Genomic DNA, 16,458 nt, shown 5'->3' on the forward strand with positions numbered 1-16,458 from the left:
CAGGCCGGAAACAAAAGGCCAAGTGTAATCATTATCTACTGGTGACGGACAGCGCAGGTGCCTAATAAGCATTGGGTGACGCACTCGCGCCCCGGCTTTAGCCAGCTGAAGCCCCCCATCTTAATCCCTGATTGGAGGGTGCCCGAGCGCAGACACTAATTTGCGACTTGTGAACCCGCTGCGTCCTAATCACTGTAATTGATTTAATTAGTTTGGACACAGGCCATGGAAATTGCGGAGCTACCGGGGTGTGAAATGGCTTTTCTTCGCTTTCGCTGGTCAGATGTTGAGGGCGTGAAGGCCTACATATGTTTTCCAGTCTGTTTGTGATTAACAAGCGAGCCTCACTTTAGTTGTGGCGCCAAAGGAACCAAAGGACTGTGTGTAAAAACACATATGCAGGGGTTGGACAGTGAAACAGAAACAACAGCCTGCTGGCCAATCTCTAAAATCTTCATTAATTGCACATTGCACCAGTAAGAGCAGTAAGAGTGTGAAGGTTCAATTAGCAGGGTAAGAGAACTCAACACAGTTTTGCTCAAAATATTGCAATACACACAACATTACGGGTGACATACCAGAGGACAAATCAAAAGAGGACAAACTGTTGGTGCACGTCTTGCTGGTGCATCTGTGACCAAGACAGCAAGTCTTTGTGATGCATCAAGAGCCACGGTATCCAGGATAATGTCAGCGAGATACCACCAAGAAGTAACAACCACATCCAACAGGATTAACTGTGGACGCTGTAAGAGGAAGCTGCCTGAAAGGGAGGGATGTTCGGGTGCTTAGCCGGATTGAATCCAAAAAAAAAAAAAAAACATAAAACCACGGCTGCTCAAATCACAACAGAATACAGATATATAGTAGCTATAGCAGTGGATCGCTAAAAGTTCAGCAACCTAGCTGCTGCTGGTTAAATAGTTAACTTTAGGACGTATTTTATTGTATGCCTTCAGAAAAGGGGGAAGTGATGGAAAAATGAATTATTATCATCCATTCCTTAATTCCTCTGCGATGGGGAGCTGAAATTAACTTTAATTAGCTTTTATTTTATTTTATTTTTCCGTTCCACCTTAAATGCTGCAGCTTCTGCCGTCTGTTGCACCTTTTAAGGTGGAACGGGAAAGTTAGCTAGCTACATAGCTACTGAGACAAAGATTTTTTTTTGTGCATGTTATGAAGAAAATGGCCATAAACCTGGATATGTTGCGCATCAAATATTTAAATTGTAAATTGTTTTTTTTTTTTATCACAATAAAAAAGAGTGTTTAATCCCAAACCCCCTAGTCAAAGATTACGCCCCCTCCTTATAAATCTCTAGAGATGCTTCATTACTACATTATTTGCATACTTCAGTACTACACTGAGATTATTATTTTAATTATTTCTATCAGTTGCAGTAAATAATCACTTCCTGTGTCCCTAGTGGGCCATATACTATGCAGACTGTTTTATAAACTCATTTAAAACTCATAACATATTTTAGATAACTGGCCACATTAAACAGAGCCTAGTGTCAAGGGGGTCAGGCCCATTTTTATATAAAAAATCAGTCACTGTGTTCATTCTGAAAAGAGGCGCACTCACAGCATGAACGTCGGAGCATGCTAATATAAAATTGCATATCATCTTTAGCACATTTTAGCTGAAACGTGCTAATGGAGTTTGCAACTGACTGAAAAAAATGATGAATGTCAACTTTTTTTCTGACTGATAAAATACGATCAGACCCCTGCATGACTCACTAGAATTTAATAGTGTAAACATATAATACAGCTCTGGGGGAAAATTTTTTGATTTCATCAAATTGAAAACCTCTGGAATATATAATCAAGAGGAAGATGGATGATCACAAGCCATCAAACCACCAAACTGAACTGCTTAAATATTTGCACCAGGATTGAGTAGCATAAAGTTCTCCAAAAGCAGTGTGTAAGACTGGTGGAGGAGAACATGCCAAGTATTGATTTCTGAACACTTAACACTTTATGAATATGAACTTGTTGTTTTCTTGTTGTTTTCTTCTTATTTGAGGTTTGAAAGTTCAGCATCTTTTTTGTTATTTCAGCCATTTCTCATTTTCTGCAACAAAAAAAAAAGAAAAACGCTCTAAATGACATTATTTGAATTTGAAATTTGAGAGAAATTTTGTCCCTAGTTTATAGAACTTTTTTTTCCAGAACTGTATATTTTTCTTTCTACGTCTATGCTTCTTCAGTGTTGCAATGTTAATGAACATCATGCATCAGAGTTGTAATACTAGTAATCTACTTAGGAAATGTTTGAACAAATTCAGAAAAAAAAAAAATAAAAAATATGCATCGTCTTATATTTTAACCTTTTATATTGTCTTTTTTATTTTTCAATCAATTCTAGACCTGGGAAAACAAATCAAAACCACGTTTGACTTCGAAAGACCTACAGTAACACTGATCAGCCTCTTAAAGCCCCACTAGGTAGGATTTCCTTGATTTTTTATCTTTTTAAAAGACGTAAAATTACAGCTTGAAACTCACTACAGCGCTGCATTGAGGTGTAATAGGAGGAATAGCGGTGCTCTCGTGTCTGTGCCGGAGCTCCTCTGAGCTCAAACCAGACTCTGTAAGTTTTCCGAGGCGGCCGCGACCGACGCTCGCGAGAACTGCGACCTGCTTTCCGACCTTTAGTTCTAACAGTTCTACAAGGACTACTGGTTCATTCTTTACAAACTAACATACAGACACTCTGGCAGAAACTGGAAAGAGAGCGAATATGTCTGTGAAAAGAGAAACTAACTAAGTGGCAGTGCACTATAAAAAAAAGATGCAACAAAGGGTTTTTTTAAAGTGACGTTATAAAATAAACCCTCCTTGATTGTTGGTGGTTGTAACAGAGAGATGTGAGTGTGAAGATTTTTTTTTTTTTTCCATTTATAAAAAAGATCTTTAGATCAAGTGATGATAAGATGGTGCACGCTTCTCTATTACAAACAGGACAAGTGCTACCTGTTGACCTCCTGGTTCTTTGTGCTCAAGCTTTAAAAACGAATATTAATTGAATAAAAAAAAAAACTAAAAGCAGCAGTGAATAGAAGAAATACACACAAATACATATCAGGGTGGTTTGTAGTCGTTTGTGTTCTGGTGTGTAGAGCTGTTGAGTCACTGTGCTCTCCCTGAAAGCCATCAGTGTCTCTGTTGGTGAGTTGAAGGGCACTGGAGAAGTGTTTCTTGGTGCATTACTGAGGAAGCGGTTCACTACATTAGTAGAGCAGCCAGTCGTCTGAGGCCGAGCACTCATTGTAATACCATTAGGTGTTCCACAGGCACTTTTGGTGGGTAATTAACGTTTTTAGTGGCAGAACAGGACAGCAGCACTCCAGCACAATGGAAATATAGTGGGTGACTGGGCTACTCTGTACAAAACCTACTGAAATCAGCAGTAGATCTTATTTACAAGAACTTATTCATACTTAAGAGCATTAAAAGTATGTTCAAATTAGGTAGAGAATACTAAAAGTACATTTTTTCATTAATATATATTGGTAACGCTTTATAATACAGCCTGCGTTTTAGAGAGTAGGTTCCCTTTACTTACAGTGTGACTTCTCTGGATGAAGCAATACATTATGAATACTTACCGGGTCCTACAGGTACTTTAATATACAGTACATATAAATAAAGTACAACCAGGAACAAGAGTCTAACATCCAGGTAACTTGTACTTTTCCAACACTTATGGTGTAACTGTTCTCTATGAATTACTAAATACAAAAAAAAAAAATCTTATTGGGGTCCTACTCGTATTTTAATGTAGGTACAAAAATATATAAAGCACAGGAGAACCTGCAATTTCCCTAAACTTGTGGTGCAACTTTTATATAATATAATAATTTTAATATTAGAGTTCGAAAAAGAAGATGAGAATTTGATTTATGCTTTTTAAACTGTTGAGGGTGGAGCAGCTAAAAACAATCAGGGTGGAGCAGGAACAAAACGTATAGTTTGCAATGACTGTCAAGACTAAAATATATCTTCCATATATATATATATATATATATATATATATATATATATATATATATATCTTCAATAACACTGTCAGGAATGCTGAGATTAAAAATATGTACGCAATATGTGCATCAATATGTATAGTACATTCACAATATACTTCAAATATATTAAAAATGATGTTTAAAACAAATACGTAAATCTATATATATCTATATAGATATATATATATAGATATTTATATACACGGGTTATAAGCTGGGGTTGGGGAACTGCAGCCATGGAGGGCTGGACAGTTTAATGATTTTCCCATTTAAGGACATTTGATTCAGCAGATTTCGTATTTGTTATAGAAAAGGAAACATTTATCCAGAGTCGTTTCCACATTATGCAAAGCCTTTTGTTGGGGTTATTGTTTTTTTGGGTGTTTTGTCTGAGCAAACTTCTGCACACAAAAAAGGGCAGCTGTTGCCAAAACCTGCTTCTGTTTGTGTTTTATTGTTATACAGTTACAGTGTACAGTTTCTCGTAAATTTCCACCCAGGATCATGATGGTAAATACACTTATACTCCCTTTAAAGGCCCTATTTTAGCGATCTATAGCGCACGGGTCAGTTACGGACATTAAAAGTATGCCTTGCACGGCTCGAAGCATGCAAAAGGCATGTACTAATTCTTTTAGTTAATCATGGGTGAGTTTTGGGTGTTTTCGTAATGTGAAATAAACCAATCAGTGTGCCAGTTGTCATTCCCTTAAAGAGCCGAGTGAGCTCTGACTTTGGTACGTTCATATCTTAACAGCGAGGGTGTACATGCGCTGAGGGTGCACAATGCACCTGGGGCTCCTGCATGGCTAAGATAGGATTGGGCGGCTGACTGTTGACTGTTGTCAGGGTTTTAATCGGTCAGTGGCGCACCTGTGTTTCCCGCCACCAAGGTAGAAACAGCCAGATTTTTTTGAAATTTACCTGAAGACACTTTACTTTCAGATCACTACTGCCATCAGCGTAGATGTGTATTCCTAAACGCCAACATTATTTTAACCACGCGTTTAAGATAGCAATGGTGTTTTTTAATTATTATTATTATATTTGGACAAATCAATGCCAGTAATGACATCATGTGATTTACAGCAGAACCCAGAGTAAAGGTTAAACACGTGGATTATGGTGTTTTGAGTCAATAAATGGCGTTATAATCCAAGAATAAAGCATGGAAATATGAAGGTAAGCCTATTATTTAGGTATTTTTTTATCTCAATTTCTCAAAAACACTTCAGTTCAGCGGGAGGTCAGTGTTATATTTTTAGAAACAATAGGGTTCTCTGTTTGTGACAATGTATGAATCATGTTGGTGTGTTGACGCATTCTTGAGTAATTAAGCTGTATATACAATGCATGGTTTTGACGCAATTTGCATCAATGGGGTTCTATAGGCGAATTTCATAGTGATGCATTCCAATTGCAGCAACTAGAATCCAATGATATTCCAGTTACTAGTACCTTAAGTATTCCTTAAATTTGTACTAAAATGTTCACAATAAAAAAAGAGACAAAAGAAGGAGCTGAACCCTGGTTGAGATTCATTTGTTCTGGGCTTTACAGAAAATAACAGCAAATTGTAAAGATTCCTGTAGCTTTATTTAACAGTAAGTGAAATTACAGTAATCAGTGATTAATGTGTTGCAATAAAAAGCTCTAAATTGTAATTGTAATGTAATGAATGGGTTCGCTCTACCTGTAGCTGCAGGCCTGCAGGCAGTGGCTCTCACACAGAGCTCTTTCCTGCTCGGTCCAGCTATAAAAATAGAAACGGAAATAAATTCTATAATCCGCTGCAGCTAAGTAATCATTACCTGACCATTCACTTCATTTCACACCCATTAGAAACAGAGCTTTCCGTTCTGTTCTCAAAGTAATGGCTTTTTTTTTTTTTACTGTAAGGCCTTTTTTCTACGCCCTTTTTAATACTGTAATGTTCACAGAAGTTTGGACTCACCTTGGAACACATAAGGAATCATGTAGTAACTTAAAAGTGTAAAAAAAAAAAAAAAAAAAAAACTCTGTTAAGAAGCTTTTAGATGATCTTATCCGGGGAGCTGTTTATTAACTTGCGGTTTCTGAGGCTGGTAACTCTGATGAACTTATTCTGTGCAACGGAGGAAACTCCTGCTCTTCCTTTCCTGGGACACTCCTGATGAGAGCCAGTTTCATCATCATTTAAATGTTTGTTATGGTCTTTGCAACTGTACTTTAGGATTGAAGTTATGAATGAAGCTATCGAACACATCAAGAGGCAAGAAATTCAAGTAATTGATTATGATGAGTAACCTAAGGCGACAGCTTGGGAATGCCCACATCTGTAGGCTATAAGTTGTGAGGTGTTATCTTGTGAGTGAGTTTGAACAGTGGCCAGCCAGCATACTCATGAAAAGTCATCACAAGACTCTATGATATTCTCTATGATACTTTTATGGATTATAGATTAATTGGTGTCTGTTTCACAGAATGTTTTATTCATTTGTTTTTAGCGCCACCACATGGAGTAATGAAGCATTAACTAGGGAGAGAGGGGTTTTGGGGCGAGTCTCAGGGACTTTAGAAATATATATATATAATATTTGAAACAACATATCAATATGATACATTTCCATACAATATGATACAATAGGAACTATATAATATATTGTATCATGATATCGTATATATATTGTCCCACCCCTAAGATGGGTAAACATTGTAAAATAACCAGATTTTCCCAGTCACTGTACAGTCAAAGTTACTCTTGGACCCTAAAATGCCTTAATATGCTTAAAGGTTTCATTCTATCGTTTTTTGATTCATTTTAAAATGTTTAGTTGTGGTCTCTAGTATGAATGAATGCCATGTGATCTGTTTTTTTTGTGGGAAAAAAAAGTGCTCAGGTGTTTCTATTTAGCCCTGCTTTAGATCAGTGAATTAGTGGTCTCTGCTGAAAGACAGGATTTGGATCCTTCCCTCCATGGCGAGGCCATGAACTCTTAGATCAACTCGTATTTCTGAGGATTTTCTTTTACTAACTACTGCAGATAAGGGAAGCTGAGGAAGAGTTTCATAAGCAGCATGCATATACAACACATATAGACCAATAGTATTTCACAAACAACAAGAAAAAGTGGATTTTAGTGGAGGGAGACCACTAATGGCTTTTTATACTCCTGCCTACTGCCTTTTTCTGACTGTCGTCTAACACTTATCTTCCCTGTACCCTGTACAGGTGACGGCCCACAAGCGAGCGCCGGCCTCCAGGCATGTGAGCCACTGTGAGGTGGAGCTGGCCGGCTAAAAGATGACTTTGCTGGCTGGGGATGGCTCCGACTACGACTACAGCGCCCTGAGCTGCGCCTCGGACACCTCCCTCAACCCACCGCCTGTCCACGAGTGCGAAGCCCTCAAGGGAGTCTTCTACAAGAGGGCCCAGCGACTCCTCTCGCCCGACGCCGCCGATGCCGCGCCCTGTCCGTCCGACGGCCAGCGGCTGCACGTCATCATCAACGTAGGAGGACTACGCTACCAGCTGCCCTGGACCACGCTGGAGGACTTCCCTCTGTCGCGCCTGGGCCAGCTGCGCCTGTGCAGCAGCTTCGACGAGATCATGCGGGTGTGCGACGACTACGACGTGACGCGCAACGAGTTCTTCTTCGACCGGAGCCCCTGCGCCTTCCGCACCATCCTCACCTTCCTGCGAGCCGGAAAGTTGCGATCGTTACGTGAAATGTGCGCCCTCTCCTTCCGTGAGGAGCTCATGTACTGGGGCGTTCCAGAGGAGAGTCTGGAGTGGTGCTGCCGGAGGCGCCTACTGCAGCGTGCCGAGGAATGCAACGAGCTGGAAAGAGCTGCAGAAGAAGAGGAAGAGGAGGATGACGACGACGACGAGAGCGAAGGAGGCCTGGCAGGAAAGTCCAGGCTTGGACGCTGCATGGGAAAGCTGAGGGACATGGTGGAGAAGCCACACTCGGGACTCCCTGGGAAAATATTTGCCTGCCTTTCGGTGCTTTTTGTCACCATCACAGCCGTCAACCTGTCCATAAGCACCATGCCTGCTATGAGGGAGGAGGAGGAAGATGTAAGTGCTCTATTGTTTTGCTTTTGCTTAGTTTCACTTAGCCACTTTTACATTTGCCACCAATACGGAAATCAATGAATGAATGATACCACCTCCCTGATGATGTCCAACCATCTTCGTCTCATCACTATCAGAGGCACACTGCTGCAGCTCAGCCAATCAGCTCTGTCTTCTGCCTTGTCCCTAAACCCATACATCACCCAGTGCATCTTCCAAAAAAAGTTCAGAAATCAATATTTGGTGGACTAACCCTGGTTTTTAATCACAGTTTTTATGCGTCTTGGCGTGTTCTCCTCCACCAGTCTTACACACTGCTTTTGGATAATTTTATGCCTTTACTCCTGGTGCAAATTTAAGCAGTTTAGCTTGGTTTGATGGCTTGTGATCATTCATCTTCTTCTTGATTATATCCCACAGGTTTTTAAATTTGGACAAATCAAAGAAACCCATCTTTTTCAAGTGGTCTCTTATTTTTTACAGAGCTGTATATGGACTATTAATTATCCAGTACTAATGTAAATTTTATATATTATCATAAAAATACTTTTATCATTTATAGTTTTTCAGGCACACTTTTACACGGCAGGTGATGCTCAAGCAGAAGTAATGTGTTTCAGTTACACACTGACTCACACATTTAGCAACATCTTTCACTAATTGAATTAAGGCTCGTTATCCAGTCTGGCATCAGTCGGAGGAGTAATGAACATGACTGCCTTCAGCGAAGAAACAGAATTATAAATCAATTATAAATCCAGCATTGTTCTGCTATAAAAAAACTCTCTACATTTCATAACATCAAATATGTGCTTTTCTCTCTTTCTCTCTCTCTCTCTCTCTCTCTCTTTCGCTGTCTTTCTCTCTCTCTCTTTCTCTCTCTTTTTTCAATGAAAAGACAACAGTGATTGACGTTTACATTATATCAGGTCTGAACATTTATTCCTCTTTAATAAATATAAGGTCTGATTGGTCAAAGCATTACTCTGGCCCTATTGTACACCCTGTACAAGGTGCATCACAATGCTCATTGCTATCTCACACCCTGTCAAAAGTCTATTTTTACCCCTGTGCCTGCACCTTTAAAATAGCATCAGAGTTTAGGAATAAATCTACACACTGATGGGCGTGGTGGTCTGGAAGTGAGGTGTGTTCAGATAAATTTCTGGTGTGTTTCTATCTTGGCCGCGAGAAATACAGGTGTAAACGCTACTGACTGATTAAAACCCTGACAACAGTTAACAGTCAGCCATTCAATCCTATCTTAGCCGTGCAGGGGGTGTACACCCCTGCTCGTTACACAGATAAAAATACAAATAAAGGTGCTGGAGGCACACAAATCCAGCTTTTACATCAATAATAAACAGAATAAAGAATAAAATAACATTGCTCTTTCCTTAAATGAGCTGCTGGCGTAGCTTCACAGTGTGATTGCGCTCCCGCCACACTGTTAAGATACGAACGTGCCAAGGACTCCACCCTCAGCTCAAATTTTAAAAAGAATAAAAACTTGGAACTTGGGTACTCGGTGATGTATGGGTTTAGAGGTTTTGTCATGAAAAAATGGTTTAGAGTTTAGTGGGATATTTAAAGGGTAACTAAACCCCTTGATTTTAGTTATCTCCACCCTCAGGTCAAATTTGAAAAAGGCTAAAAAATGGGAGGGTTGGTTTGGGAGGGGCACTGGGTGATGTATGGGTTTAGAGGCAGGACAGGAGGAAGAACTGATTGGCTGAGCTCCAGCAGCAGCAGTGTGCCCCTGAAAGCGATAAGACAGGGCGGCATTATTGATTAATTGGTTGATTTGCATATTGTGGGTAAATTTCATCCACACCTATAGCACAGTTGAACCTGAGAGGGCGCTGCTAAGCAAAAATGACAGCAATAAAAGTGTTTTTAAAGGCTAGGAAATGTTTATAATTTTCAGCTATTAATGAAAAAATATGTTTTAGAGTTTAGTGGCTTTTTTTAAAAATACTTTAGCTCTGCATCACTGAACCTGCAGTCAGCATTTGTCTAGTATTTGAAAACATGCCCCAGACTGTTCGATACCTGTGCCATTTAATGCTTGATCTCTCCACAGCAATTCTGACAAATGCATGTAATTTATGCATGACTCCGTCACTTCAGGAGCACTTAGCCTATTTGCACCTGTGTGGGTGGGTGTTTAGTAATGCAGCAGGATTCGTCTGGAGTAGAAATGAAAGGCAGAGCCAGGCTTTGTTGAGGTGGGCCGGTATATCACCTGAAATGTGAGCTGATGAACGCAGTGGCGGCGGAGGTCCGCTGTGTGAAGGCGTGTAATAATAGGTCTCATCCTCAACCTTCAACAAACCCGGTTAAAATTTCAATATGCTCAGCTATTGGTTTTGTCTGCAAGGCAATAACGATCCCATTCGCAGGATAAACGCCTTCCTGATTAGCAGGGCTTGTTCTGGCACATGGGGTGTCAGGACTGTATGAATGAGAATGAAGCATGTGCACAGGTGAGCACGGTGAAGAACGGTGAAGAGCCCTGTCAGCACTGCTTCAGACAGATGAAGAAAACACTCTAAAATGAGCTGTGAATTCAGCAAGTGACAGATTGTGGATGATAGGGATGCTGTGCTCATGTTCGGTAGCTCATACCATGCCTCCCTCTGCTGGATTGTGATTGATACTGCAACTGGAAAAAAAAAAAAAAAACTAATTCAAGGTCATACAGTGTGTCCCAATTCAGGGTCTGCATCCTTCGAAGGACGCGGTCTACGAAGGTGTGTCCTTTGAAGGATAGGTAGGCTGCTATGGCAGTACTGAAATGGGACAGCAACTAATTTATAGCATTAGTCTGCGTCTTTCGGTTGCTACAGGACTCTTATTTGACTGACAGCTGTTCAAACCAATCGAAGCTTTTTAAAATGGCTTCTGCCCTCTTGTGTCTGCGTGCCCCTTGTACTATTTTTTGAAGGGTGAAGTAATGAGGCTATTAGCAAAGTTGATGGACAGTTTAACCAATCAGAATCATGATTTTCACTACGGGGTGGGGCCTCTGTGTAAAAACACACAGAGTGTGTTTTTAGCGAAAATGTGTTTTGATATATGTTTTTCACAAAAAATGAGCCAATGACAATGAGTTTGAGTTAGAAAAAAATATTTTTTTGTATCATTTGATGAAAAATGAAAACGGGTCCCACAGACCCCGAACACCACACAAGGGTTAACAAGCCATTTTAAAAGGCTGTGCTTCAATGTGAAACTAATTCACAATAATAGGCCGGCTGACTGGTGAGTTTTTGTCTGTACTTAATGTTTTGGCTGCTCTGGTGTACTGTAGGCATACTGTGATCTTTGTTGAACAGCTGTATATGTCGTATGTAGCTGTGTTTGTGGGCTGTTACTGTGCATTAAGTTCATATAACCAAGTCAAGACATGTATGACAAATATGTAGTTGTTGCAATATTCATCTATGTGTAGGTTGAATGGGGGGGGGGGGGGGGGGGGGCGGGTGTTGCAAAAGGGGTACCCACTTTATTAACTGCGCACCACTGCTGTAAAGCCATAATCATCAACAATAAAATACATAAATAATGCTTAAATTAGCATTCAAATTGTACTAATATACTAATTCTTCTTTCTAGGGAAAATGTTCTCAGATGTGCTACAACATCTTCATCGTGGAGACTGTGTGTGTGGCCTGGTTCTCTCTGGAGTTCACGCTGCGCTTCATCCAGGACCGCAGCAAGCTGGCCTTCCTTCGGCGCCCACTCAACCTCATCGACGTTGTGGCCATCTTACCCTACTACATCACTCTAGTAGTGGACAGCACCTCTTCAGGGGAGAAGCGGCTGGGCTCGGGGAACACCTACCTGGACAAGGTGGGCCTGGTGCTGCGTGTGCTGCGTGCCCTGCGTATCCTCTACGTGATGCGGCTGGCCCGGCACTCGCTCGGCCTCCAGACTCTGGGCCTGACGGCTCGCAGGTGCACCCGTGAGTTTGGTCTGCTGCTGCTGTTCCTCTGCGTGGCCATTGCACTGTTCTCGCCTCTCCTCTACCTTATCGAGAACGAGGTGGCAGCGACACAGGAGTTCAGCAGCATTCCCGCCACTTATTGGTGGGCTGTCATCACCATGACCACTGTGGGTTATGGCGACATGGTGCCGCGCAGCATCCCTGGACAGGTGGTGGCGCTCAGCAGCATCCTCAGCGGCATTCTGCTCATGGCCTTCCCCGTCACATCCATCTTCCACACCTTCTCGCGCTCGTACGTCGAGCTGAAGCAGGAGCAACAGCGGCTTCTGCAGCGACGGACTCACTTCTTGCTGCGCAGCCGAATGGCCGGGCTGGGCAGCAACATGTCGCTGGAGAGCGACGTCCAGTTCCCAAGCGCCTCGTCTGATCCAAGAGACACTGATGAATGATGTGGAGAGATGCTGGGGACTAAACCAACTGCTTCAATCTCGGCCTAAATGGGTCATTATATTTGAACTTTACCCAAGAGGACATTGGATCAGGACCTAAAGATCATTATGGACCCTACTCAAGAGGGACTACGACAGTCTAGAGCCATATAAGCTGATATACAAGACCTAAAAAAGCTAGCTAGGTATCAAATCTAGCTATGAAAGACCCTGATGACTGTAACAACTGTGTACAAGGCATGCTACACCAATTTAGAGCCATTGGGGGTGGCAAAGCTTAAGAGGGGCTTAAGAGTGGTTAAGAGTGCATATCAATCGGAATTACCAGTAATAGCTACACCAATCTGTATTACGCCATCCCCTTTTTTCGAAAGTGACTAATCAGGACCTTAGATTAAGACCCTTACCAGGAGATGCTGTGAACTAAACTAGCTGCTTCAATCTCAACACACTGTTTAAGAGCCTAAATAAAGCATTATATTTGAACTTTACCCAATAAGACCTTGGATCAGGACCTAAAGATCATTATGGACCCTACTCAAGAAGGGGCTATAACAGTCTAGAGCCATAAGAACTGACCAATACAAGACTTATACTACGCCAATCTAGAGCCATTGGTTGAGAAACTGTATACAAGTTTTATAAAGAAATCCCTTTTGGGGGATTCCTTTGACTCATCAGGTCATTAGATCAGGATCATTACTGGTTCTTAACAGGGTGGGCAGAGGAGGGGCTATGCCAGTCTAGAGCAATTGGTTAAGAGTGCATACCAATCTGAATTAGACCATCTTTTTTGAGATTAAATAATCAGGACATTAGCTCAAAATCACTCATAATAATTACTGGACCCTATCAGACATGGATAAACCGTTTAAAAATTTTGAATATCATTAAAAAGTTACTTTATTTTCCTTTATTGTTGACGATTATGACTTACAGCCCCCCCCCTTATTGGTACTTTTGGCAGTGTGGGCAGAGTGCCAAGTCCTGCTGGAAAATGAAATTGCAGATGACATGTCTCTCCAAACCATCACTGATCATCAGTAAATTTTGCATTTCATTTGGAAATCAAGGGAGCAGAGCCTGGAGGAAGAGTGGAGAGACACACAGTCCAAACTGTTCCAGGTCTAGTGTGAAGTTTCCACCAATCAGTGATGGTTTGGAGAGACATGTCATCTGCTGGTGTTGATCCACTTTGTTTTATTATCAAGTCTAAAGTCAGTGCAGTTTTGTTTTCCCGCCAAATCTTACAGCACTTCATGCTTCCCTCTGCTACTGACAACTTTTATGGAGATGCAGATTTCATTTTCCAGCAGGACTTGGCACACTGCCCACACTGCCAAAAGTGCCAACTGGTCTTATATAATATTCTAATTTTTTTCGAGACACTGATTTTTGGGTTTTCATTGGCTGTAAGCCATAATCATCAACAATAAAAGATGCTCTAGTACCTAGAAAAATATTGCTACTTTTTTGTAGCAGTGGCCAAGAGTCATAAGCATTAACATTCCAAACACCTTCCCTGATTTCCCTTCCCTGGATGGTGTGCAAACTGGTTTTCACCAATTTAGAGCCATTATTTGAGACTGTATGCCAAGGTGGTGCATATTGCAAGCTCTTAAAAACTTAAAAATTGGTTAATCAGCACATTAGATTGTCTGAGCTGGCTTGGTTTTACCAGTGTATAACCATTGGTTGAGACCGCAAGTCTCCATTAGCATTTGCTATTGGTTGAGACTTTATACAAATTTGGATTAAACCATTCCTTTTGGAATTGGACTTTTTAGGAAACTAGATTAGAACCTGAAAATGATTCCTGGTCCCTATAAGGAGGGTCTACACCAGATCCATTGGTTAAGCCTTTATTCCAGCCTGAATTAGGCCATTCCTTTTTTTTTTTTAGATTTGATTGATCAGAACATTAGATTAGAACCTGAAGATTATTACTGGTCATAATAAGCCAATAACTAAGATTTTACACTATTCTGCATTGGGCCATCCTCTATCAAATCTATCTAGTTATGAAATCTAGCTTTAAGTTTAAGAACTGCTGCTTGTTTTTGCTGCTCTGACTGAGTAGGTCCAGTCCAGGCAGTACTGTGTCTCTGGAGAGAAGCGTCCTCCTCTGCCTCGGCACCTCGTCTGATCCGAGAAACCCCGATGACGGAAATGAAAATACAGTGGGCGAGCTTAGAGAAGATGTTTACCAGTCCAAACTGGGTCATCACTTTTGAAGCCTGACTCATCGGGACATGATGAAAAGTCCTCAGAAGGCCACTGAGTGAATCAGAACTTCACTCATCATAATGCATGTTCTATATAACAGCACTTTCTTTCTCCTTTCTGCCCTTTTGTAACTCCAGTGATACAAGAAGGAAGAAGAGCTCCATCTGAAAGCATCTGAAGGCATCTGTCAAAGTAAACAAGTGGATACATCCCAGAAGGTGTTATCAGATCCAGCACAGTGTCTGTATGTTCTCATCAAGTTGACATGGAGCTCTAGAGCTTATTCTAGACTACAGTACTGTGCTTTTATTGGTCAGAGAACACCATTTATTTGTTTAATTAGCAGGAAATACAATTAAGCAATTAAGTACAAGTTACTCATTTCACTCACTGATTATGGCTTACAGCCAATAAAACCCCAAAAATCAGTTCCCCACAAATTTAGAATATTATATAAGACCAATTGGTCTTACTTTTGGAAGTTTGGGCATCGTGCCAAGTCCTGCTGGAAAATAAAATTCCGCATCTCCATAAAAGTTGTTATTAGCAGAGGGAAGCTGTAAGATATGAAGTGCTGTAAGATTTTGTGGGACAACAAAACTGCACTGACTTTAGACTTGATAATAAAACACAGTGGATCAACACCAGCAGATGATGGACGTGTCTCTCCAAACAAACCATCACTGATCATCAGTACATTTTACATTTTATTTAGTAAATCAAGGGAGCAGAGTCTGGAGGAAGAGTGGAGAGACCCACAGTCCAAACTGCTCGAGGTCTAGTGTGAAGTTTCCACCAATCAGTAACCTGACCTGTAGATCATGACAGAATAACTTGTACTAAATGGCTGTTTTTTTTAAGAAAAAACTAAGCAAATAAAATAAAAAGTGTCTTCTGATTGATTTTTGCACAGTTCTGTATATCTGAGCACAGTACACAACATCCAACATCACATCCAGGGCACTTACAGCCCTGAAACATCGATGTGAACATTTTGTACAATTACAGTACCCGACCAAGTCTTGAATGTCTCTTGTGCCAGTATTTACATGTTGCCATATATTTATTTTTTGAAATTCTTCTTGAAGTGTATGAGGAAATAAATATGTTTTGATTTTATTTGCTTTGGTTTTGTGTATTTCATTACATTCTACAACATACAGTATGTTACTGCTGTCACATATAAAACAATGATGACTTAACCAATAGGAATGATCCAAAATAAGTTCCACAGTTTTTTTTACTACCTCTGTAAACCTTAAGATATGAGATTTGTATCTGCTTTTCTGGAAAAGTACAAAAAAAAAAAAAAAAAAAAAAAAAAACGTGCATATATGAGATTGTCCTATATGAAATATATGGTCATATAATGTAAAAACATGAATGTACATATGTGCAAACTATATATGAAATCTATTAAATTTTTCATGCATCTTGGCATCATGTTCTCCTCCACCAGTCTTACACACTGCTTTTTAATAAACTCATCAACTGATCCGGATCATAGAAACCAACTACAGGTGTGAAAATGCTCTTTTATGCTCAGCTAATTAAGTTTGAATTAAGAAATCCTTACAACCAAACCAAGAAATGTTTACAATAAAGATACAAATTTATCATGCCCTTCTTTATTCCAGGTCCTCACGTTGGCTTTATTTCCCCTCAAACATACATATGTATATACTAGTGTTTTTTTTATTGATACCACTAATATAAATATAATTACATTTTACATTTCTTA

At 40.4% G+C, this 16,458-nt stretch overlaps 2 protein-coding genes across 3 annotated transcripts in view; both read left to right on the forward strand.

Moving 5' to 3' along the window:
* Positions 1–13,426, forward strand: part of kcng1 (potassium voltage-gated channel, subfamily G, member 1) — a 42,727-nt gene extending 29,301 nt beyond the window's left edge. The window contains exons 1-3 of one of the 2 annotated variants that reach the window (XM_049462977.1): positions 2,379–2,459; positions 7,248–8,096; positions 11,712–13,426. In XM_049462977.1, the coding sequence (XP_049318934.1) occupies positions 7,320–8,096; positions 11,712–12,491 (1,557 nt within the window). In that variant the 5' untranslated portion in view covers positions 2,379–2,459; positions 7,248–7,319 and the 3' untranslated portion in view covers positions 12,492–13,426. Of the gene's footprint in view, positions 1–2,378; positions 2,460–7,247; positions 8,097–11,711 lie in introns of those variants that run through there. The other variant, XM_007258783.4, reaches the window with a different exon arrangement.
* Positions 1–16,458, forward strand: part of LOC103032624 (probable phospholipid-transporting ATPase IIA) — a 291,393-nt gene that overhangs the window by 224,235 nt on the left and 50,700 nt on the right. The gene's annotated exons all lie outside the window — the stretch shown is intronic.

Source organism: Astyanax mexicanus, chromosome 13 (assembly GCF_023375975.1).
Source record: "Astyanax mexicanus isolate ESR-SI-001 chromosome 13, AstMex3_surface, whole genome shotgun sequence".
NCBI lineage: Eukaryota > Metazoa > Chordata > Actinopteri > Characiformes > Acestrorhamphidae > Astyanax > Astyanax mexicanus.